General features: G+C 44.2%; 2 protein-coding genes across 6 annotated transcripts in view; one reads left to right on the top strand and one right to left on the bottom strand.

Annotated features, from left to right (window-relative positions):
* The window catches only part of LOC147999228 (disks large homolog 5-like), a 144,176-nt gene that overhangs the window by 19,439 nt on the left and 99,432 nt on the right, over window positions 1–25,305 (bottom strand). Inside the window, exons 1-6 of one of the 4 annotated variants that reach the window (XM_087596297.1) lie at window positions 23,937–24,095; window positions 22,747–22,906; window positions 22,137–22,280; window positions 21,338–21,504; window positions 20,521–20,626; window positions 20,133–20,402 (exon numbers count right to left, since the gene is read on the bottom strand). In XM_087596297.1, the coding sequence (XP_087452423.1) occupies window positions 20,562–20,626; window positions 21,338–21,504; window positions 22,137–22,280; window positions 22,747–22,906; window positions 23,937–24,063 (663 nt within the window). In that variant the 5' untranslated portion in view covers window positions 24,064–24,095 and the 3' untranslated portion in view covers window positions 20,133–20,402; window positions 20,521–20,561. Of the gene's footprint in view, window positions 1–20,132; window positions 20,403–20,520; window positions 20,627–21,337; window positions 21,505–22,136; window positions 22,281–22,746; window positions 22,907–23,936; window positions 24,114–25,305 lie in introns of those variants that run through there. The other 3 variants (XM_087596296.1, XM_087596298.1, XM_087596295.1) reach the window with 3 other exon arrangements.
* LOC147999231 (disks large homolog 5-like) lies at window positions 7,195–11,904 on the top strand. Of its 2 annotated transcripts, XM_087596355.1 has the most exons (5): window positions 7,195–7,329; window positions 8,390–8,549; window positions 9,746–9,889; window positions 10,522–10,684; window positions 11,399–11,904. In XM_087596355.1, exons 1-5 carry the CDS (start codon window positions 7,248–7,250, stop codon window positions 11,426–11,428), a joined length of 579 nt encoding a protein of 192 aa, XP_087452481.1. In that variant the 5' UTR covers window positions 7,195–7,247; the 3' UTR covers window positions 11,429–11,904. The 2 variants fall into 2 exon arrangements, with proteins under 2 accessions (XP_087452481.1, XP_087452480.1); XM_087596354.1 differs by lacking the exon at window positions 7,195–7,329 and having other exon boundaries at window positions 8,072–8,549.

Genomic DNA, 25,305 nt, shown 5'->3' with positions numbered 1-25,305 from the left:
CTATAAACTTTAAACTCTTTGCCTGAGAGCATGAGTACTATTTAATTACATAGTAACTACACTCAGGCTGTCTTTTCATTAGAACCAATTATATCAGACTGTAAGAAAAATTACTTTTGTTTTAAAGTTTGTGTGTGTATGAGTGTGAGTATGAGTATGAGTGTGTGTGTGTGAATGTGTGTGTGTATGAGTGTGTGTGTGTGTGAGTGTATGTGTGTGTCTGTGTGTATGTGAGTGTGAGTGTGAATGTGAGTGTGTGTGTGTGAGTGTGTGTGTGTGAGTGTGTGTGTATGTGTCTGTGTGTGTGTGTGTGTGTGTGTGTGAGTGTGTGTGTGTGTGTGCAGCACATGACCAAACAACTTTCAGGAGCCATTTCTCTCCTTCTGTCATGTGGGTCCCAGGATGTAACCCAGATGTTTGACTTTGGCAATAAATAATATTACCCACTAAATAAATAAATAAACAAACAAAAAACAAGCCACAAATCAACTTTAAAAGTAAAGGCCAGAAGTTCACAGAAGAGTAGCATTGGCCTTACCATATCCTTTCTTTGGGGATGGGAAAATTAATGTTCTGAAATCCATGACTTTCAGGAATTGTGATATTCATGGAATTTCAATTCCTTTGCAGATGCTCCAGTTGTTGTGGCCAATTGCTAGAAAGGTCAGCTTAAGCTTGCAGGACCCCCACTATCCCTCCCCCCCCTGACTCCACAGAAAGCTCAAAAGACACTGCCCAGAACTTACTCCACATTTCCCAGAACCACTTTCTTTGTCCATCATTTCTTTGAGACGAAAGGTCAGACTCCTTCACCCTAGTCTCTCCACAATCGACACCCCCCCTCCCAAAACACTTCTAAGACTGGAAAACATGTCTTAGGGTGTATCTGCCAGACTCGGACTGAGAGAAACTAGGGCACTGGTTGTCACTACAACATTGGTGACATAGCAGAGGACGCCAAGAACTCTCTAGGAGACAATAGAATGTCCAAGAAGAGACAGCTGATGTCATGGGGAGCAGACTTTGCCTCCCTGCTAATGTTCTCCCTGTACTGAGCATAAGCTGAGGTGCCCTTTCCAGGAGACTTTCCTGGGGCAGAGCCACTGAGCACCTCCTGCTTCCAAAGCTAAATGTTCCTCAAGGCTTGATTATAAAAACCTTAGTAATTCCTATGCATCTAAATGAATGTTTCCTTCCAAATCCTGCCCAAAAATGTCTCATCCTAACTCAAATTATCCTCCTTCACCAATATTAGCCATTAAAAATTCCTGAGAAATAATACCAGTTTGAATATGCACTCAAAATGTTCTCCTGTCTTATTATGTACAGGTGCTTGAAATCACATCAAGAAATAGCCTGCATGGAAGGTTGCAACATGGGTGTGTGTTAGGGGAACACCCATGAAGCCTTGTGCTTAGCATTCAATGGTTGCCACAAAATTCCTTAGGAGGAAGACTTGAAATCATTATGGTGCTAGAAACAGTGTGGAGGCCAGTTGGCATAGGAAAGTGAAACATTAGAGCCACCAGTGAAGACTCCTGTTGGGCTCTACCTTGGTGTTTCCCTCCCCCCTCGCTGAGCCTTTCAGCCTGCAATAGCAAGAAGTTGTTTACACCTTTGACAGCTGCTCTTAGCCCCTGATTTGGGGCTGGGATTTTCCATGGCACCCTTCCTCCCCACTGAGCTTTCCTGCTTCTTGTTTTTAAGAAGCTGTTTATGCCCCTGATTGGGCTGGAACTTTCACCACACAGACTTGTCCTATTTTCCTGGTTGGGGATTTTCACCTGCCTTGTTGTTATTCCAGGGCTTTTGCCTCTGGTATATAAGGAGATCTCAGTAAAGCCTTGGTGGCACTCGCTAAAAAGGGGTGACCCGTGTATGTGTTTTCTTTCAACCCCACAAACCTACACCTGATATTCACACACTGTCGGCGCAGACACTGACAATAGGTATCACAATAGAAACTAGTAACTAGATTTAACCAAACTATTACATTAATGCTGTATTTCGTGGTATTTTTTTTTTTTTTTTTTTTTTGCTCTCCTAGAACCTGGAAGAGGCTTGGGGTTTTCTAATCCTACTCATAATTTATTATCCTTCCCAACACTATGGGCTTTGTTCTGTTAATGCTAACAGCGGCACCCAATACCTAGGATATTTTCTACTGACATGTGTGACATGAGACAAAACAGTCCCTGTCATCCCTCACCTGAATAAACTTCCTTAGAGGACAGTGTAGTTGGAGGGTCCTTCTTTCCTCTCCAAGATCGAGAAACATTTCCAGTCTTCAGACACGTGTGTCAGCCATTGTCCAGTGACTGTCTTGAGATGTCCACATTGTCAGCTGAGTGTCGTCATCCAGCCTGCCCTGTAATTGTTGTCGATGATTAATAGGGTTCCAGCCCTAGGATTTAATTCAGTGCTACAGTACTTGCCAAACACACTCAAAGCCCTAGCTGCCACCCTAGTCCTGTGTGCTCTAGAGAAAGAAAATAAAGAACCACATTGTCTACCAAGTTTCTCCTCCAATAGAAGGAGAATCTGCATCGGGTCTTTTAAGTAACTCTAAGCCCCAGCTTCCCCACAGCTCCCTCCATCGATTCCATTATTGGTGCATTTTCAGTAACGCTCACTTTATTTTTGGTGTGCAAAGAATATGCACCATGTCAGTAAAGTGTGTGTGTGTGTGTGTGTGTGTGTGTGTGTTCATCCATGAACTCACTATAAATTATTATCAAATGACCCAGAAGACCGTGGAGAAACCTGTCGATGTGCATGCAGAATTATGTTACTACCGTTCCATGGCACCTTGCAGGTAACACTGAAATAGTGGGCTGCTTTAATAGAGCCTAAAACCAGGCTATGCATGGTTTTCGGTGAGATTGTGATGTGCAACACCACAACAGAGATCAGCAAAAGCTTCATTTCTTCCATGCTGCTGTTACCAAGTGAGGCAAAGCCTCATCCCATAGAGAGTCTGGTAGGATCTGATGAAAGGAGTAAACTCAGGGTTGAAATCAAGCCTTTAGAAACAAAGAGAAAAATACAAAGTCAAGGAAAGCAAGAGCTGTCTTTTTCTTTTCTTCCTCTTTTTTTTTTTTGAGAAGATCCACAAGAGAGACAACCCCTTCCTCAAACTAACAATGCACAAGAGAGACAATACATGAATTAAAAATCAGAAATGAAATGAGGGACATAACAATAGACACCGAGCAAATTCCAAAATCATTAGTTCTTACTCCCGAGGACTTTACGCCAGAAAACTGGAATATTCATTCGATATTGTTGATTTTGTAGACAGATAACAATTATCAAAGTTAAATCCAGATCTGGGAAGGTATCTGAATAATACCCCTAAGAAAATAGATACACTCATTAAAGGTTGCATACATTATATATTATATTGCTTTCTTTTTGCATGATTAAACCCCTTCAAGGACAATTAGCTATGTTATAGAAAGTGTTACTTTTAAAACAAAAGGACAAAGAGAGAAATTGAGGAATCATTGAGATACACTTCCCAGACAGGATCAAGGAAAGACGGCTGAGAGATGCAAGCAGGGGCTGGAACGCTGCCCTTGAGAAGAAAATGTTTTTCTCACTTTACCTTACACTATGCTGTACTGTGTCCGTTTTTTGTGGAAGCAGCTCTCATGGTCTCTGGGGTATGACAAGTAGATTGTGATACTAGCAAGAGGGGTGACTTGCTATACAGATATTTTAAGGAGAAGCCTTTGCTTAGTCTCACTTCTTTGCCTAGTCTTGCCTCAGTCGTTCCTGATATCATGGGAATAACGATCTTATTATATCTTGCCAAAAGGGAAAGTGAGGTAATCCATATTCATGCCTGTATAAGGGTTAATAAACTTGCAGCTGCATGCAGTTGCATCTGCCTTTGCTTTGCATCCCCTGTGTCCTGGTTATTTGTGACCATACCTGGGCCCCCAACACACTAGATGTTGACAAGCATCACCCTTCTCACTGTCAGGTTTATTTTCTTTCTTTTTTGAAATCTATGATGTGGAGGCGTATTACAGCAACAATATGAAATAGCAGGCAGGCATGTATGAAAATTGCTGTGTTTAAGCTAGGTGTGGGGACAAGTCCTCAAAAGGAGCTGTTAAGATGGGAAACACATAATGCATTTGTTGCTGGAATTGAGTTGCCTCAGCTGTGTTGCTCTGCCTGCTCAGTGTCCATTCAACATCACTCTGTTTCTACAGAGGAACTCAAGGTTTGCCCCAGCCGCCTGTGAGCTGTGATATGGGCAGAGAAAGGCCAGGACACAGTGGTGATTTCCCACTCCTCAGTTATGCTGAATTTTCCACCACTGTACTTGTATACACAAGTCCAGTGTGGTCAGTTATTATAGATATTTGTCATTTCTTACAGAGGGCAACTATGATTGACTACACCCAATTCTACAAAAAACAAAATTCAGGAAACCTGGCCCTTGGCAGCAATGAATCAAGAAATATCTAGGATGGTGGGGCATGAATTCTGCCAAGCAATGAACTCAGATAGGTGGGGTTGTGAGGAAGATGTATGGTTGAATATCCCAATAGATTCACGTTGTATCATCTTGATTTAATCTAAGGACAAAGAAGTGCAGTATCTCTGATGGCTTTCTTCTAACCCCTTGAAAGGTTAAGTGGGGTTTGACCTCAGTTCTTCATTCTTCTTGCTGGGGCAGCAACACTCAGGGAAGCTTGAGATTGCCATAGGCACAGTATTAGGCTAGAAATGCTGAGTAGGTGATACTAAGTTGTTCAGATGGTGATACCCATTTCATTTGTTCTTAACGTGGACCTAAGGAAAGACAGATCAAGGTCCTTAGAATAAAAAGATCATTTCCAGTTTTTTTCTACCTTTCCTGAATGAAAGACTGGTTGGCAGAGAATGGTAAAAATTCAAGAATTGGTAGATGATGCTTTGAATGAAGGGTGGGTTTCTGTGCTGGTTTTAGACAGGTTCTCAATTACCCCATCTTGTTCTCTACGTTGCATGTCAGGTTCACTTTGAGCTCAAATAAAGCTGCTTCTACTTTCCAACAGGTAGTCTTACAAAGGGGCCTCCAAGGACTGTGAGGACAGCATTAGCCAATGAGAATTGAGGTGTGTAACCCACAACTATAGCTTTATCTGAAAGACCCTCAGACAGAGGAGACTCTCGCTCCAGTCCTGAGGACAATCACCACCCCATGAACACACAGGACTCAGTCTTGATGTAAAAACAAGAGGTTTACTTTGGGATACCAATGCACTGGGGCTCGACACGGTCCTCACGAGGAGGGATGTGAGGAGCCTCAAACAACAGAAATGTACAGCTTAAACAGTCATTTATGATCACACAGTTTCATTAGCTCAGCTATTTCAGTGCCAAGGATAACTAGGCAGATGTTTCTCGTCCTGGGATAAGGCCGTAACCACATCAATGTAGCTATTTCAGTAGGAAGGATGTCTGACTTGATATATGTTTTCTTATCCTGGGGTTCCCAGGACAAGGACCAAGGATATCTGTCTTGGCAGGTGTTTCTGTTCTGGGGTTCCCAGGACAAGGCTATAGCGATGTCAGCCTATAGCACAGCTGCATTCAGTACCAAGGACATCTCACTTCTATAGTGATCAGTCAGCTTCCCAGAGATGTTTCCTGTCTTGTAATTGCCCTGCAGTAAATATGTTCTATACCCTCTGTTCTTATGGTCGGGCAGCTTCCTAGAGAGTGGGTGGGAATGTGCTTTCTGTACTTTCTGGTCTATTGTCTAACGTCTAGGGGCTAAGCGAGGGCCAGCTTAAAAGATTCTCATGCTTAAGAAATGGCTGTACTGATATCAAACGGGGATCTTTCATATCCACTTTCTTCCAAGTCTACCAGCCATCTCAGATTGGTGGTGTAATATGCCTGACAATCAGGACACAGAAAAATAACTTGATACACAGCAAGGACATGGCAATCATATCCTGTGTCGTTATGTATGTTCTGGATGAGGTTTGTTAAAATGACAATATTGCACAAAGCTTTATATAGGACCCATCAAATTAAGGGTCACTATGCACTGTCATAGCTAAAATGGCCTGGTCAGAAGTGACCACTGGATCACTCTTCTGTAACTTCACATGAGAGGCTTGTGCTTTTTGTGTTTTTTATTTTTGTGGTTTTTTTTCTTATTTATTTATTTATTTATTTATTTATTTATTTATTGATTGATTGATTGATTTATATGTTGTCAGGAAGATAGTTCAAGTCATGGATCTGCCCCCAAAATCTGAGCTTTGCTACTAATACTGTAAACAGTATTAGTGTATGCATTCAATAAAATAACTGGCTTTTTTTTTTAGTACGATACATGCTTTTGTGTTTTGTGGGGTGATCCATGAAACAGGAGTGAAGATGCTTGTTTCTTACTCTGTCCACTGAGTTATGTCTCTAGGCTTGTCCTACTCCTTTGGCTGCATCCCCCCCCCACATCTGCTGACTATTTTATTTTTCAGATGAAATCACACGTTATAGCTTAGAGAGGCCTGTAAGCAATCCTGCTTTGGTAACTTAAGTGCAAAGAGGAGAGCCCCACACTCAGTCTGAGGGTGCATTCACTGGTGGATCCAATATTTCAGTTTCCTCTCCTAACAGATCACCACATTGTTGCCAGGACCATAATGAATGCAATTCTTTCTCCTAAAGAATCTGGTGGCAACTGTCAAATGTTAAGCACAAAGCTTCAGGTTGTACCTATAACACACACCCACATTGCCACCTATCCTATAGGCTATTTCTGGGTGTGATTTCATGCACCTGCACATGATGAGACAGGAGACCTCTTTGGCTACTTATAGGAACTGGTGTGATTTCTCAGTAATCTTTAATGGGTAATATTGCTGACTGAGGAGAATTTGAGGTAGGATGAAACACTTCTGTGCAGGGATTGGGGAGGAAGCACTCATTTAGATACATAGCAATGACTTAGGTTTTTCCAATCAAGCCTAGAGCCAAATTTGGCTTTGGAAGCATGTGGTGCTCAGTGGCTATGCCACAGGGAAGTCCCCTGAAAAGGGTCCATCAGCTTTTGCTCAGTACAGGGAGAACATTAGCAGGGAGGCAAAGTCTGTTATCCATGACATCAGCCGTCCCTTCGTGGACATTCTATTGTCTCCTAGAGAGACCTTGGAATCCCTGTGATGTCACCAGTATCGTTGTGACAACCAATTCCCTACTTTTTCTCTTAGTGTCCAAAGGATATATCCACAGACATGTTTTCCCGTCTTTGTAGGTGCTTTGGGAGAGTTGATGTTGATAGAGAAGAGTCTAGAGTGAAGCAAACGAAACCTAAAGGTAATGATGGACACATGGGGAATGTGGAGTAAGTTCTGGGCAGTGTATGTTGATCTTCCTCTCAGGGGTGAGTGTGGGGGCCTTCAGCTGGCCTTTATAGCAATGGGCCACAACCACTGGAACATCTCCACAGATATTGAATTCCATGATTATCACAATTCCTGAAAGTCAAGGTTTTCACATCATTAGTTTCTCCATAACCACATGGAGGATATGGCAATGCCTATGCTATTATTGGGTGAACTTCTAGTCTTTACTTTTACAGTGCATTCGGTATGTTAAATTGATATTATAACACCACCAGGAGTCATGGAGGGTATAACTTTTCTGAATTAAACAGGGCATCAATGTACTTCACTTTCATTGCTTCTTTCAATTCAGTGACTATCTGACAGTAGTAAGAGGGAGAGAACTGTGCTCCTGGCCATGACCTTATATTCTTAGAACTCCTCTGACTACCTCTGGCTGACGGGGCCAATCTTACCTTCATATATTAGAGGTTCTGTGTGGCAGATATTTTTCTACAGTAGCCAAACTATATGGAGCAGGTAGAGAAAGAGCCTGTAACCTATTGGCACTTCTGGGGCATTTGTCATTTCAGTAGGGGGAATTAATAAGTCTGTTGACCATGTCCTCCCCCTACATGACTTTTTAATGCAAAGTTATTGGAATAGAGTAACAGTGTAGGATATCTGAGTTTCCCTGATCAATCAAGTCATTGTGGATGCTGAATTGATGATCTGACTTCTGAAACCAGAGGGGTGAGGGTCCTGAAACCAGGTTGTAGCCTGCGTACCTGATAATAATCCTGGAGAAGGCATCTCTCTGGTACTTGTAAGCCTGTGTGGGCGGGCATAGGGAACACCTGGCTGCTTACATCTCTTGGTCTCTATATAGTAGTGGGGGGACTGTGATCCACTTAGGATGCCTCTTACACAGACCAAACTTCTTGCAGTGACACTGGCTTCCAAGCATGTTCTCCTGTTTAGACCTCACTGTGGTCTGTGTATGCTCTATGCATTCACCCCATGCGGGTTCACTTGTGTTCTTCTACCTACAGAGGCCTGCAGACAGACGTCATCCCCTGAAAATATCCTAAACAAGGTGCAGGACAACGAGGAAGAGGAGAGGCTGAATAGAGAACTGGAGCTAACTACCAAGGAGAGAAATGAGCTGACAGATCGCCTCCTTTATGTGACAGGTGGATCCATGAACAAGAGGTATGCATTGCTCCAAACAAAGGACCTTGTTCTAAACCTCATCTCCCATAGAGAGGAGATTCAGAACCTGACCCTTACTGAGGAGTGAGTTTGGACATGGACTCTCTGATTCTGCCTGTTGAAAATCTGAACTTGTGATCTGAGTGAAGAATTCAGGGATAAAGTCACTGGAGCATGAGTTCCCAGTGTACAATTGGAAAGCCCTTGACAAGTGGCAGCTTTGCAAGGTTCTAGGTGCTGTGAGTTTGTGGACAGTGTTTGTACTTGCTAGGAATGTGACTGAACGCTATCATCTCATGGCAGCACCCTTAGGTAACAGGTCCCACATTGTTCATCTCCATGCTTAACTAGAAGGCCTGAGGCTCTGGCCTGTTCCTTCTTGTCTGTGTGCCTTAAACACTGAGACAGTAATGGTGCATACATTTCTAATGATTCTCATTGTGCTCTTTCCATATTTGTCTCTCTTTCTCATTCTCTGAGTCTGTTTAATTTTCTTTTCTTGTGGGTGTGTCCCAGTTTGTGTGTCTGTGTGTGCACAGGTCTGCATGCATATGCACAACTTTTATATGTTTCTGTGTCCCTCCACCCTTGGAATTTAGGGGTCTGTTTTTTGACCTCAGGATATACCTGTATAATAGTTTCATGGAGGTGTAAGTACTTTATTTTGGAAGCCCCACTTTCAACAGTACAGTTCTTTGCCTGTGTGGTCACATTTGTCTATACATTTGTATGCCTTGAGCAGATTATAAGTTTGTGGCAATATCTGGTCTCATCTCCAGAATTATGTGTACTGTCTGCCTCTAGAATATTAGTTATTCGGCTTGTAGCATTCCACTTGTCAAAACAGGAAAAATGAAATCAGAGGTTTCTGGATGTGTGTGTGTGTGTGTGTGTGTGTGTGTGTGTGTGTGTGTGTGTGTGGTTTGGTAAGCTCTGTGGCCTAGGCTCTTGACAGCATAACAGGTTTGAATGCAGATCCAGCCCTCCTGATTGAAAAAAGTGAGCCAGGGAACCCTTTATCTGGGTGCTTAGCTTCTGTTGTCCTGGGCACACAATTCCAAGTTTCTGAAGCTGAAGAATTCAAATATGTAGAATTCAGAAAGTGTCCTTCCAGGACTGGGGTAGTACAGGACACAGCCTGAGTTCATATAATCCTAAACCTTGATGTTCATTGGGTTCTATCTTCCTGGGGCCAGCCCCTACTTCAGGCCAAATCCATTTTATGAAAACTTGAAGATAAAGGAGAAAGAGGTCATGTCATTACTGCACAACTTAGACACAAAGAACATTGAACATCGTGAGAAATTTCAGGAGCTCAAGAAGGAGATTAACTTCTATCGGTAAGTACTGGTCAGAAGGGCCCATCACTTGTGGAATGGCCATTGCTGCCTCTCTTTGTTCTGGACTGGAGAGCCTGCAGCTCTGGGTCCATGTCTTCTGCTGTTTAAATATCACTGTGCTGTGGGTCTTTTGGACTCAGTTTCAGTTCTTTAAGAGACTGTGACTTCTCACCACAGTGTCTATGCATCTTTACAAGGCTCTGGATAGAACTACACTGATTCAGGCATCAGAGTGTTATTAGGCCAACCTGCGGCTCTGGGGTCTTACCAGGTTTAACAATGCTCAATGTGTGGACCACATGGTTTGCATGACCTCCCTTGGTCATACTGTCCTCTTGTGGTTATTTGCTGCCTACTAATTGATGCTGTCCCGATGCATTGGGCTCTCATGGGTAGTTGTAGATCCCTTGTTCTTTTGGACAGACATGGACTCTTATTGGTGCTTGGGTCACAGAAACAATTTATTCTTCCCTGGATTGGCCATTTGCTGTTTGTGCAGCAGCCTTACATGTATGGAGATGTATTCTATGAAGTCTTTATGGGTATCTGGGTCCTGGTGGACTTTGTGGGATTTGGCAGTTGGAATGGGAGGAAGAGGCTTCAGGATCTTACTATGCAGAGTGTGTTTCCAGCAACCTGCACAGCCGGCTCCTGATGGACCAGGCATGTATGAAGAAGAAGTTGGTCACATTGAAGCAGGAGAGCAAGGAGTTACAGCGATATTTGTTTGAGTTGAACCCGAATGATGAAGATGAACAGGAGAAGGCCAGCAACCTCCAGACCCAGCAAAATGTGGTAGGAACAAGCAGCTGAGTCAGATTAACAATGTCTGATACCATTTGCCTATTGGATACATCTTTGCTTCCCCTATCACCTTTCTAATCTCCCCACACCCAGTCAGTCACCCACCTTATGTGATAGAGTTATTCATTGCTCTGTGTATGCACAAGTATTCTGGGATGTTAACCACTCTTCAGAAACTGAGTTATTGGCAATTATACTTCTCTGCCCTTTTTGAAACTGCAGTCCAGAAATGGTGACAGAGGAATAACATATCATATGACTGCATCTCCCTATCACAGATTGGATGCTATGAAGAGTTTTGAACGAGTTCTTGGTCGTGTGACAAAGGTCATACAGGGGTCATGTTATGGTTGGAAGCACCTTGTAGGGATAAGAACCAAGTGCAAATGGCAAATGAGTCCTGGTCATTGGCTTTGATCTGGGTATCATGTGGCCTTCTCCTTTCTTCCTGCACCCCAATTAGGTCTCTCCCCATTTCCCCATTCTTGTTTTGCACTGGTAGAGTCTGAGGAGCAGCTTGTTCTCCCACAGTACTGTGAGGGTTGCTGGTGATGTTCCCAGCCTGCAGAGATATCAGCAATGATTTCAGTGAAAAGATCAGTGCTGTCTGTCCAATGCAGCTGAGGGGACAGAAGGCAGCAACTTGACAGCTGGTATGCATGTCCCCACCAAATCAGTGTCTTAATAGCTGCCTTCTCCTCCCAGGTCTCAGAAACTGCAGGAGACATGGCATAGGACGGATCCCAGGAAGACAGCCCCCTGAAGAGTGAGTTTCTTCCTCAGGAGTTCCCTGTGACGACAATCCTCACAGTCAAAGACTTTTTGGGGGAATATTCTTCTTCTCAGATAATTTCCTCAATGTATAGAGACCCTAAATTTATGTATCCGTATGCCAGACTGTCTGGTTGAGGTCCTTCTCCTTTCTCATACGGACAACACCATTTGAGAGACATCTGAGGGGACTGCCTTGACGTCTTGTCCTAGAGGAGAAACAGCACTACAACTGTGTTTCTAAATGTTCATTAAGAAAATGCTGTTAAGAAATGTTTTTGGTTATGATTTTCATTGAAGTTTTCTTTTTGTTATTTCATACTTATATATTCTTGTTACTGTTTTTCATTTTTTATACCATTTTAGTTGTTCATTTTATGCCTGTTTTTTGTAAATTGTATTCCTTATGAATAAAAATTGATTTGTAACTCTTGACTCTTAAGACCATCTTATTCAAGGGTCCTTTCCCCTCCTGTAGACTTAGAACTGACAGCTGGATATGGATCTTTGCATGGTCCAGGCAGCATGGGTAAATAGGGAATTCAAAGCCACCAAGGTGTACACAGGGTGATAGTGTCTTTTGTGTGGATAATGTGAATTTTTTATGGACACACACTTTATGATGTAATCACTGACATACTGTATCCATGCTGTCATGTGTTCTGCTCATCCTAGTCTATATCAGTCTACAACACACATTCCTTATTGACTGTGTGCACCAGATATTGAGTAACACACACTCATGCCTGTAGAGCTGCAGAAAAAATGACAACTTTCACAAAGGAATATAGAATAATCCTAATGGAGAACCATGTGCCTCAGTTTTTCTTACAATACAGCATTAGTATTAAACCACAAAGATAATGACCATCAACGTCATTTTGGGAAATAGGTTTTTATAGGTGCTGTTTCACTTGATCATTCATATGCTGTGTTTTTTATTGTTGCTGATTATATTTATTTTTATCATGTAACTCAATGGATCTTTTTTTTTCAAATGTATGTCTGGGCCACTCCTGAGTGCATTTCCCTCATGATCCAAAAGAGGGAATAGCATTCCCCATTGTAGATGATTGTTAGGGACCATGTGGTTCTTCTGAGAGAGCAGCAGATGCTCTAACCTGGGAGTCATCACCACAGCTCCTGTAGGTAGCTTTTGTCCTTCCAGGGCATGTGCTGTACTAGGTGGACACGATCACCTCCCATTTAGGAGAGAGATCTCAGGAGATGTGTATGTACAGGTGGTTGAGCAGTGCCTGCTCAATGTGGTAGGCTGCTAGGCAACCAACTGAACCCCAGCCCTGCTCCACCTGCATTCTTCGAGGCAGAGTTTCTATAGCCCAGGATGGTCTAGAATGCATCATCTACCTATGTCTTTTTTCCACTAATGATAGGATGAGGAGCATATGTCCTCCACACCCTTCTTTCCAAACAATGAACATGCTCATGGTCTGGTTATCACATGGCCATGAGGGAGGTAAATAACACTCAGCCAAAACAGAGGCGCATTCCACAGTCACACAGACAGCCTGGACAGATCTGACACGATCAGCACCAGGTTTGACTGCCACTACTTGAAGCAAGGTCCTCCAGTGTTAGGACAACCATTCAAACAGCAAAGAAGGAACCTGTTCCCAGCATCCGAGGAGTGGGAGACCCAGAAACCCATGTGTCAATGTGGCCATTTGGAAAATGGAAGTGGGGAGGCAGGGAAGCAGCCAGAACTGGACACAGTTGCAGGGACCCAGGCAAAGAGGGAATATTGGGGCAGAGTCCATGAGATGTCAGTAGGCAACAGGCCAGCTGGGACTAGTGTGGGTACAGGGCTTCTAGTGTGGGTATGAGAGGAGCAAAAGTAGCAATGGTCAGATTCTGATGCAGCATAAAGATTGGAAGGAGCTTAGACCGTCTCAGTGTCGTATAGGGACATTATAGACACTGATGTGCAGTGTGGGGATTGCAGGGTCCCTTATAGTGGTCTCTGCAGGTGTCAGGGCTCTGTCAGACCTATGACTATCAGGCAGGCTCTGAGTGCAAGTGAGAGTCACGGGACAGGCCCTGTGTACAGCCTGGTTTGGGGACATTTCCAGGTGCCCCATGGACTGCAAAATAAAGGCAAAGGACACAGGGAAGCCAGCAGTTCCCATGCACAGGACATAAATACTTGTAGACCTTTCTAGAATTTCCATAGACCATCTGTCACTAGTCCTCACTATAGAAGGCACCAGCATTCTGCCCTCTACTTCAATTGGTGAGACAGCTAGTCTAACTCCAGCAGTAAGGCCTCAGGGAAGACAGTAAGAACTCACAGGTGACCTCTTTTACTATTGAAACAGGCTCTTCCTATGGAGCCCAGAGTGACTGTAGGGTCCTAATTCTCCTGCCTCACAGTGACTGTAAATTCAAATCTACCTTCAAGAGCAATTGATTAATAGCACAGGGGGGAAGATCAGATTAAGGCTATCTAAAGGCCCCAGGGTGGTAGGATTACCAGGGTCCTAGTAAGTTTCTCCAGCCTTAATTACAACCTGAGTCAGTCCTGCTGTATGGGATATCACCTGCTGCCCAGTGATATCACAACTTGGAATTCTTTGTCAAATATAAGCTGTTATGGGAATGAAGTAGCCACACAATAAACACTGGTCTGGATACTCCTAGGTTAAGAATCCCCTGTTGGAAATGCCTTGGACCGCACCATTTTACATTCTGGATCCTTCTGGCTTTTTAGCAGATTTATAAATACAAAAAAGAAAAATGGGCATAGTAATTTAAGCCTATGATCCCAGTCATGGGAAACTGAGTCAGGGTGATGGAAAACTGTAAGTTCCAGGGCAACCTGTGTTTCTAGAAAAAAAAAAGGCATGGTGAAGATTCCACTCAAGTAGAAACCAAAAGGCTTTCACATGGGGCCTGCATTCCACTGGTCAGCACTCCCATCGTCACAGCCACAGGGAGACACTGGGGAATTTTTCCCACTGTCTCTCTTTGGGATGCAGTCCACCCCATGATTCTATGTGAGGAATGCCCCAAAGGTTGCATCATGTGAGGGACCTAGATAGTTCCAGGATTGGGAGAATTCAGGAGTTTATTATTAGGGATGATCTACAGCTTTGGCAAAGCTTTTCCCTCCACATGGCAGCCCCAGGTTTGGCCCCAACAGTAAAAATAAAATCCCCCCCAAAATAATGCCAACAAAATATCACGAAGCCTAAATGTCTGACCAGTCTCCTCAAAAGTGCACAGGAACCTGACTCCACATTTAGGACCCACTATGGCCTCTGTGACCTGTGAGAAGGGATCTAATATGGGAATTAGTACAGTATGACTTATCCTTATGGATATCTTTGGTGACAATCACCACCTGACCCCTGAAAACCCATCTACCTGGGAGGCTCAGCACTCATGTCACCAAAAAAGCCCAGATCCTAGGGCCAGCATGGGCAGGAGGTGAAGAAAGTTTGTCCCTCGTGAACATCAGTTGCTGCTCCTGGCCTGACTCTATCCTCAGGAGACAATGTTGCCCCAGAAAGTGTGGGTGTCAATGGCTATTCCCAGGCCAAGGCTGGGATACTGCTGGTCATCCCCGCAGTGACACCTCACCCCTGCATTGTGTGGTCATCCCCGCAGTGACACCTCACCCCTGCAGTGTGTGGTCATCCCCGCAGTGACACCTCACCCCTGCAGTGTGTGGTCATCCCTGCAGAGACACCTCACCACTGCAGTGTGTGGTCATCCCCGCAGTGACACCTCACCCCTGCAGTGTGTGGTCATCCCTGCAGTGACACCTCACCCCTGCACTGTGTGGTCATCCTCGCAGTGACACCTCACCCCTGCAGTGTGTGGTCATCCCTGCAGTGACATCTCACCCCTGCAGTGTGTGGTCATCCCCACAGTGACATCTCACCCCTGCAGTGTGTGGTCATCCCTGCAGTGATACCTCACCCCTGCAGTGTGTGGTCATCCCTGCAGTGACACCTCACCCCTGCAGTGTGTGGTCATCCCCGCAGTGACACCTCACCCCTGCACTGTGTGGTCATCCCTGCAGTGACTCCTCACCCCTGCAGTGTGTGGTCATCCCTGCAGTGACTCCTCACCCCTGCACTGTGTGGTCATCCCTGCAGTGATGCCTCACCCCTACAGTGCAGACCTTTGGGCCTGTGGCCTTCAGGATCCGGATTATCTGTTAAACTCAGTTCATAATCAGAATGTTTTGTGTTCAGCCTCTGCCTGGACTGTACTCCAAGAAGAGTTCAAGGATTTCTGTGGCAACATCTAGCGATCAAGCCTGAGCAAAATGATTCTCACATCACCCTGCAGGCAGGTTCCCATAGTCAATTCTAGTCCATTTAAGCTGCTGCTGAAGATGCCTTGAAGGCATAGCCACAGCGACCCTGTGTGTTCAGAGGTGATGTTTTCCTTCAGGAACCTGATGCTGAGTCTTCTAACCCAGCAGGCGGTCCCTGCATCAGGCTGGAGTCTTGAGTTTCTGTGTTGTCCTGATACCACCTGCTGTGTTCTCCTGGGGCAGAATGGATCTCAGAAGGTCTGGGCCAGTCTCACTGGTTGAGGATTCTTGCAAGGCCTCATCTCCAATTCCTGAGGGAAGGTGTAGGTTAGGAGAATGCCTGGATTTGAAATTCAATGTTTTCAGATTTCAGGATTGGATGAGGGGTACTCAGCATGTGCATGTGTCCATGTCTCTGTATGCATGCACATGCAGGCCAGGGATGGACACCAGCAAACTTCCTCAGTCACCCTACCCCTCTCACACAAAGGAGCTCTCACACAGAAGCTGTGGCTCACAGATGAGGTTGCTCAGGCTTAGAGTCCCAGAGATTCTTCTGCTGTGCTTCAAAACTTTGAGAGAGAGAGAGAGAGAGAGAGAGAGAGAGAGAGAGAGAGAGAGAGAGATTCTACTAGCTTGTACAACCATGCATGCACATATGGATGCCAGAGGGAAATATCCGGTGTCTTCCTTTTCGAACAGGGTCCTAATCAACTATCAGGTCTCTATATCTTAATATCTAGAAGGGGTCCCAGCATGAGCATAGCCAGGGCATACACATGCTTGGCTGTCAGTCAGGCAAGAGGCAGAGATCTTGTTCTATTTTTCATGGTTAATGCTCTTAGCACCCTTGAGGGCCTGGCGGAAAGCTGCCTGGAGACTGCTGGATCTGATGCTGGCCTAGACAGCCAGGGGTATTGATGATGGATGTCCAAAGTGGCCCTCATTCTTGGCAAACTTCTCTCTTCTAGTCTAAATGTGCTTGGGTGTTTAATGCAAGGACTGGGTTGTAGTTTTCCTGTTCTATCCTGCTGCCCCCTTGTTTTCTTCTGCGGGTCACCTGCCCTAGTGAGGAAAGAGAAGTGTGTGAGCCACAGCACCACCCTCCCATGCTTCTGCTTGCTGATCTGTGGTATCTGTTGATGTAGAACCGTTCCTGTGGCAGTCCTGTTGATGTTTGTGAGTTTTGAGGATTTACGCCAGTGTAGTAATGTGCATAGTCACCCTGGGAAACCCCACAGGAAGTTGGTCCCCAGGTTTCAGCACACAGAAGCACAGGCCATAAGAGATGCCCAGGTGTTGAAGGAGGTCCAGTAGATGTGCTGTTAGTTTCCTGTGTCTGATGCATGATTGTCCCTTGCTTAATAAAATGTATACACAAAACTCTTTAAGTGTCCCACTGACCTCTGAGAAAGAACATCAGTGGGAAGATGGCTTTGAACTCTTAACTCCCTGTTCCTTTCCTCATAACAGGTTTCTGTAGCAACCAAAGGAGAGAAGCCACCTGAGGGAAGGAAGTCCAAGACAGTGCCTAGGAGCAGAAGTAGGGTCTGGCTGTAGAGGGGACAAGTGGCTGGGTATAGGGACTCTAGGATCAGAAAAGAGGTTGCCTGGCATCTCCCACAGCAACGAAGACAGTCACGCATAGTCATGCTCAAAGGCCAGTCTGATCCAGACTGTCCCTCATTTCCCAGGCGATTATAGATGGTGTCAGGTAGCAGTTGAAAACTGGCCATCAGGGCATGATTCAAGTGTTTATTAAGGTATCATGGGATCAAGAGTATATGAGGGAATAGCCATATGTACACAGAACGACTTGCAGATCCAGAGAGCAGGGAGGGAATAGTCAGGAGCTCCTGCTTGCTGCTGCCTTAGGGGTTCTACAGAAATCCCAGTGGCACTTGGGAAGTGGAGGCAATATCAATTAGGGATTGTGGCCACATGGGGAGATTGAGACCAGCCATGTGCTGTGGCATCAGAACACTGACCAGCGATGACAAAATGAAACATAAAACACTGGTTGCTCAGCTTTGATACTGCTGACTGCTGACGTGGCCAGGGGCCATCCGGTTCACCAAAGGCTCAGCCAACAGTTGTCTCTCCACTCAATAAAAGTCAAAGAGTGGCCCAGCTCCAAAACCAAATGTGTGCCCACATTGCAATGGCTCCGGTACTGTTTCACCTCAGCTGCGGAGATCTCAGGATCCATGAGTGTCCAGCACGCACACACCCAAAAGAGACAGTCTTAGGGGTCTTAGGCAGCACTGAGGGTGGTGAGCCTCTGCCTCACGGCTCAACGGCCCTGACCTTGGCATTGTTTGGCACAAGAGAGCAAAGTGATGGGGACAGACAACCTGCAGTCTACCATGCTGGAAGGGCATGACTAACACTGATTGATCACATCCATGTGACTACTGAAGCTTTTCCTGCTCTCTGTAATGGTGACCTTACAGAAACCATGCACACCCGGTTTAGACTGTATTAAAGTAGCCACCATTTCAGGGTTCCCTGCAAGGTGCCATGGGACAGTAGTAGCATGAGTCTGCATGTATCTCGACAGTTTTCACTAGGGACTACACACACACACACACACACACACACACACACAAACACACACATACACACACACTTACTGACATGGTGCACATTCTTTGCACACAGAAGAAAGTGAGTAGTAGTGAAAATACACCAATCATGGAATTGATGGAGGGAGTTGTGGGCAGAAGCTGGGGTTTAGAGTTACTTAAAGGCCCTATGCAGGCTCTCCTTTTGTTGGATGAGAAACTTCAACTGCAATGTGGTTCTTTATTTTCTTTCTCTAAAGCACAGAGGGCTAGGGTGGATCTCAGGGCTTTGAGCATGTTCGGCAAGTGCAGTCACACTGAATTAAATCCTAGGGCTGGAACCCTATTAATCTTCTACAGAATTATAGAGCAGCCTGGATGAAGACTCTTAGCTGAAAATGTGGACAACTCAAGACAGGTACTGGACAATGGCTGTCAGACTTGACTGAAGACTGGAAATGTTTTGCTATCTCACAGGAAAAGAAGGCCCCTCCCACTACACTGTACTCTAAGGACATTTTATTCAGGATAGGATGACATGAACTATTGTCTCATGTCACAGATGTCAGCACAAAGTATCCAAGGTATTGTATGCCAATGGTAGCATCAACAGAACAAAGCACACAGTGTCATGAAGACATAAATTATGAGTTTGTGTAGCAAGACCCAGGCCTCTTCCAGGTTCTTAGATAGTAACTGAGAACCTCAAATACGGTAGTGATGTGATAGTGTGGTGTAAATCTAGTTACAACTAGTTTTGACACAGATGACACTTTTTGTGTCATGGTCAGCTTATAGTGAATGACTAGACCTAAGCATGAGAATAACCAAATACTACATTGCTTCTCTAGCTGCTGAGCTTCTAAAAGCCCTGGGGTGACAGCAAGCTTTTGTGGACATACTGGATTGGTTCTTCTGTACTTTAACTCTCTGAGTCACCTGCACTCTCAGCAAGTTAGATGAATTCCACAAATTGGAAATCAGTCACCTGGAAGAAATACATTCTCAATACGATCCCAGATTGGCCATGGAAAAAGGGTAGCTTGCACTGTCCCACCTCGGTTGGGCTTGCACAGGCTTGCTCTCCAAAAGAAACCTGTGTTCACAGCTGCAGGCTACATTCACTATGGATGCTCTTGAGGTTCCTTCCTAAACTGCTTAGATTACAATAATTTTCTTGCTAACAATCAAAAAACTGATTATGCCAAGCTGGCCTACAAGAAGCTAGTTTCTATTCTGTATTTTATCAGATGTGCAGAATACATATGGTCATCATTGATAACAGGTGAATGATCTGCTCTAATATGGACACTAAGTGATGCTGGAGGACGATCCTGACCCACAATGAGCAGTGGGGACACCAGAGCCCTGTAGGGATGCCTGGCAACCTAACACGTTGAGCACGCACAGCTCAGTAAGTTCCCTGTGAACACACATCTCCTGAGATCTCTCTATTTAATCATAGGTGATCCTGTCCACCTAATACAGCACCTCATGTGGAATAACAAAAGCCACCTGCAGGAGATGTGGTGATGACTCACAGGGTAGAGCACCTGCTGCTCTCTCAGAAGAACCACATGGACCCTAACAATTGGGTAAAGTGTGTCAGTGATTACATCATAAAGTGTGTGTCCGAGGAACAGCCACATTCTCCACACAAAAGACACTGTCACACTGAGTACCCCTTGGTGACTTTGAATTCACTTATTAGCCCAGGATCCATGGAACATGCAGAGATCCATGTGTAGCTGTCAGTTCTAAGTCCACAGGAGGGGACAGAACCCTTGAGTAAGAATGATGGTCTTAAGAGTCAAGAGATAGAATTCAATTTTTATTCATAACAAATACATTTTTACAACAAAACAGGATTAAAATGAATAAAAATATTTAAAAATATTTGAAAGTAAAAATAGTAACAAGAACATATAAATATGAAACAACAAAAAGAAAACTTCAATTAAAATCATAACAAAAATATTTCTAAAAGCATATTCTTAAGGAACATTTAGAAGCACAGATGTATTGCTGTTTCTCCTCTAGCCCACATAATGAAAGGCGGTCCCCCAAGTTGTCTCTCAAGTGCTGTTTTCTGAGAAGAAAGTAAGACTTCAATCAGTCAGGCTGGCTTAGTGGTATATAAATTTAGCGTCTCTAAGAAATGACAAATTAACTCAGAGGATGAATACTCATCCAAAAAATGTTGTTACCATTCAGGATGTTGGTCATCAGGGACTCCTGAGAAAGCAACTTATTCTTCAGGAAGCTCTCTTACTGGTGTGTGTCCAATTCCAGCTCTCTTGCACTTTCTGAGACCTGGGAGAGGAAGGCAGTTTTTCAGACACTGATTTGGTGGGGAAATGCAAGCCAGCTGTCAGAATGCTGCCTTCTACCACCTCAGTTCTATTGGACAGTCGACATGGACATTTTAAGTGATATCATTGTTGCTAACTCTGTGGGCAGGGCAAAATCTCCAGAGAGCCTCACAGTAATGTGGGCTGACAATATGGGACCCAGACTTATACCAGTGCAAAACAAGAACAGGGCAATGGCAAGAGACCTCATCAGGTTGCAGGAAGAAAGGAGATGTCCATATGTCACCAAAGATAAAGCCAATGACAAGTACTAATTTGACATTTGCACTTGGTTCTTATCCCAAAGGTGCTTCCTATACAAGAGATCACATGACCACAGAGTGTCATTTGTCAAAGAACCAAGAACTTGTTCAAAACTCTACATAGGATCCAATGTATCACATGGATATGCAATAATATGATATGTTATTCATCTGTCACCATTTCTAGACTGCAGCTTCAAAACGAGCAGCAAAATATGCTTGCACAATAATTCAGTTTCTGAAAAGTGGTTAACTTCCCAGAATACTTGTGCATAGGCAGAGCAATGAACAATTCCATTACATGAGGTGGTTGGCTGGTTGTGAGTGTAAATTAGAAAGGTGGTAAGAGAAGCAAAGATGTATCAAATTGGCAAATTTTATCAGATATTGTTAAGCTAACAGGTCCCTACCTGATAATGCTGGTTCTGTCCGTTGATGGTCTTTATCTTTCTTGTTAAAGTCAACCAAATATTTCTGGTTCAGTGCACAATCAAGATGTACCTCCTTGCTCTCCTGCTTCAGTGGGACCAACTTCTTCCTACATGTGTTCTCCATCAGGAGCTGGCTGAGCAGGTTTCTGGAAATACAGTCTGCATAGTAAGATCATGCTGCCCCTTTCTCCCATTCCTACTCCCAAGTCCCACTAACTCTACCAGGTCCCAGATACCCATGAAGACTTAATAAAATGCATCTTGATACATATAAGGCTGCTGCACAGAACATAAAGAGTTAATTCGGGGAAGAATAAATTGTTTGCTTGGCCTGACACCAATTAGTGTCCACACCTCTGAGAAAGAACATGGATCCACAACTATCCATGAAAGCCCAATGCATGGGGGCAACATGAATTAGTACTGGGCCAACACCCTCAAATAGGTCAGTAGAACCAAGAGAAGGTCATGCTAACCATGTGGTCCACGCACTGAGTGTTGTAAAACCTGGTGTGACACCATAGGTCCAGGTCAGCCTAATAAACTTCTGCTGACTTCAATCAGTGCTGTTCTCTCTAGAGCCTTTTGAAGATGCCTCGACAATCCTGGGATGAGGAACAGTCTTTTATGGAACTGAAAACTGAGTCCTAATGACCCTGGAACACTGATGGGTAAATAGCACAAGAGATAGAACCAGAGCTGAAGACCGTCCAATCCAGAACAAAGAAAGTCAGAAATGGCCATTCCACAAGTGATAGCCTTTCTGACCAGGACTTACCTAGAGAAGGTAATCTCCTTCTTCAGCTTATGATTGTTCTCATGGACCTCAGTGTTCTCCATCTCTAAGTTGTGCAGAATTGACATGACCGCCTCCTCCATTCTCTCCAGGTCTTCATAGTATGGATTTGGCCTGAAGTGTGACCTGGCCCCAAATGATAGAATACAATGAACATCGGCATTTAGGAATATATGAACTCAGGGTGGGTCCTAAATTACCCCAGGCTGCTGCCTGGATCTTCCAGCACTCAGTCACCTGCCTAGCAAGTACAGAGACTCACCATAAACTCACTGCAATTACAATCTTGCAAAGCCCACCAGCTGTCAAGGGCTTTGCAAATGCACACTGGGAACTCACTCTCCCTGACTTTATCCCTGAATTCTTCATTCAGACCACAAGTTCTGCTTTTAAATAAATGGAAGCAGATGAGTCCATTTTCAATCTCACTCCTCAGGAAGGGTCAGGTTCTGAATCTCCACTATATGGGAGGTGAGGTTTAGCACAGGGTGGTTAGGGAGGCACAGCTTTCTAGAACCCAAAACCTTAATAGGATAAGAAGGTGACCTTGCAGACCCAGGAATGAAACAAGAGCATTTGGAGCGATTCATACCTGTTCTTCATGGATCTCTCTGTCAGAAACCTCAGGCGATCTCTCAGGTCATTTCTCTCCTCGGTAATGAGCTGCAGCTCTTTAATCAGCCTCTCCTTTTCCTTCTTGGCCTGATTCTCGCTTAGTTCAGTGCCAGGGGATGATGTTTCTCTCCCAGCGTCTGTAGGTAGAAGAACACAAGTGAACCTGCATGGGGAGAATGCATAGAGTGTTCATAGACCTCAGTGAGGCCTAAACAGGAGAATAAGCCAGGAACCCAGTGTCACTGCTAGGCGATTGGTCTATGCTTAAGAGGCCTCCTCAGTGGATCTCAGTTCTCCCACTACTCTATAGATACCAAGAGACATAAGCAGCCAGGTGTTCCCTATGCCGGACATCACGTGCTTACATGTACCACGGAGATGGCTTCTCCAGGATTATCATCAGCTGAACAGGGTACAGCTTGTTTTCAGGACCCTCACTCCTGTGGCTTCAGAACTCAGATGATAAATTCCCCATCCAGAAAACTTGAGTGATTGGAGACACTCAGATGCCCTACCCTGATACTCTAAGCCAACAACTTTGGATTTAAAACGCATTTCAGGGGAGGATATGTTCAACAGACTTATCAGTGTCCCTATGTGAAATACCAAATGCCCCAGAAGTGCGAATAGGTTACAGGCTGAATCTTGGTCTACACGATCCAAATAGTTTTGGTATTTTAGAAACATGTTTGTAACACACACTCTAATATATAAAGCTAACGATGACCCTGCCAGTTAGAAGAAATCAGAGAAGGTCTAAGAACATAAGGTTATTGCCTGGAGCACAATCTCTCCCTGTTACTACTGTCAGATATCCACTGTATTTAAAGAATCAATGATAGTGAAATACATTGATGCCCTGTCTAAACTCAGAAAAGGTGGACCCTCCATGACTACTGATGAGGTTATTATATCAATGTAACATAACAAATAAACTGAAAAGTAAAGACCAGAAGTCCACAGTATAATAGCATTGGCCTTACCATATCCTCCCAGTGGGGATGGGGAAACTAAAGTTCTGAAATCCTGACTTTCAGGAATTGTGATATTCATGGAAATTCAATTACTTTTCAGATGCTCCAGTTGTTGTGGCCCATTGCTAGAAAGGTCAGCGTAAGCCTGCAGCCACCCTGGCAGGAAGCTCAAAATACACTGCCCAGAACTTACTCCACATTCCCCAGAAGTGCTGTCTTTGTCCATCATTACTTTGAGACGAAAGGCCAGACTCCTTCACTCTAGTCTCTCCAGAATCGACGTTCCCCCTCCCAAAACGCTTGCGAAGACGGGAAAACATGTCTTAGCTTGTAACTACCAGACTCAGACTGAGAGAAACTAGGGCACTGGTCGTCACTACAACACTGGTGACATCACAGAGGATTCCAGAACTCTCTAGGAGACAATAGAATGTCCAAGAAGGGACAGCTGATGTCATGGGGAGCAGACTTTGCCTCCCTGCTAATGTTCTCCCTGTACTGAGCATAAGCAGAGGTGCCCTTTCCAGGAGACTTTCCTGGGGCAGAGCCACTGAGCATCTCCTGCTTCCAAAGCCAAATTTTCCTCAAGGCTTGATTATAAAAACCTTAGTAATTCCTATGCATCTAAATGAATGTTTCCTTTCAAATCTTTCCCAAAAAATGTCTCATCCTAACTCAAATTGTCCTCATTCACCAATGTTAGCCATTAAAACTTCCTGAGATTTCACACCAGCTTGAATATGCAGTCAAAAGTTCTCCTGTCTCATTATGTACGAGTGCTTTAAATCACATCAAGAAATAGTCTGCATGGTAGGTTACAACATGCGTGTGTATTAGGGGAACACTCATGAAGTCATGTGCTTAGCAATCGACAATTGCCAGAAAATTCCTTAGGAGAAAGAGTTGAAGTCTTTAAGGTGCTAGGAAAAGTGTGGAGACCAGTTGGCAGAGGAAAATGCAATATTGGAGACACCAGTGAAGGGAACCTCATGCTGCTTGTGGGGTTCTGCTCTCTGCACCAATGTCGCTAAAGGAGCACTGATCACAGGCCTGAGTAAGATGTACCATGAGCTTCTATCAGAAAAATAAAATAAACAAGAGATATAGAGGGTGCACAGAAATGTCTAAAATGAGGCTATAAACATCATTAAGTGGATAGAGCAAGGTCCCAGCACCTGTACACTGGGAAATGGCCACCACACCAAACACAAAAGTAGTAACACATTTATCATAGTAAAACACATTTATAATAGTAAAAAATGAATACTTTATAGAATGCACCCACTAACACTGATTGATCACATCCGTAGTTCAAATTTTGGGGGCAAATTCATGGCCTTAACTACCTTTGTCTCAACTTATATAGCAAAAAATAAGAAAGAACGAGAAAAGACAAAGTCAAAACTAAAAGCTCAAGCTTCTCATATGAGGATTGCAGGAAGTGTTATATGGGAGTCAGTTCTGATTAGGCCATTTTAGATAGAACAGTGCATAGTGACCCTTAATGTGATGGGCCCTATATAAAGCTTTTTGCAATATTGGAATTTTAACAAACCTCATCC

The sequence above is a fragment of the Rattus norvegicus genome, chromosome 19 (assembly GCF_021556685.1).
Source record: "Rattus norvegicus strain SHRSP/BbbUtx chromosome 19, alternate assembly SHRSP_T2T, whole genome shotgun sequence".
Classification (NCBI taxonomy): Eukaryota; Metazoa; Chordata; class Mammalia; order Rodentia; family Muridae; genus Rattus; species Rattus norvegicus.
This window is presented reverse-complemented; position numbering and strand designations above follow the sequence as displayed.

Excerpts from the sequence above, each read along its gene's own strand:
- LOC147999231 (XM_087596354.1), top strand. The coding sequence starts at position 8,254 with ATGCCTCTTACACAGACCAAACTTCTTGCAGTGACACTGGCTTCCAAG. Across the intron at positions 8,550-9,745 it reads GGTGGATCCATGAACAAGAG|CCCCTACTTCAGGCCAAATC; the intron begins GTATGCATTGCT and ends TCCTGGGGCCAG. Across the intron at positions 10,685-11,398 it reads TCCAGACCCAGCAAAATGTG|GTCTCAGAAACTGCAGGAGA; the intron begins GTAGGAACAAGC and ends TTCTCCTCCCAG.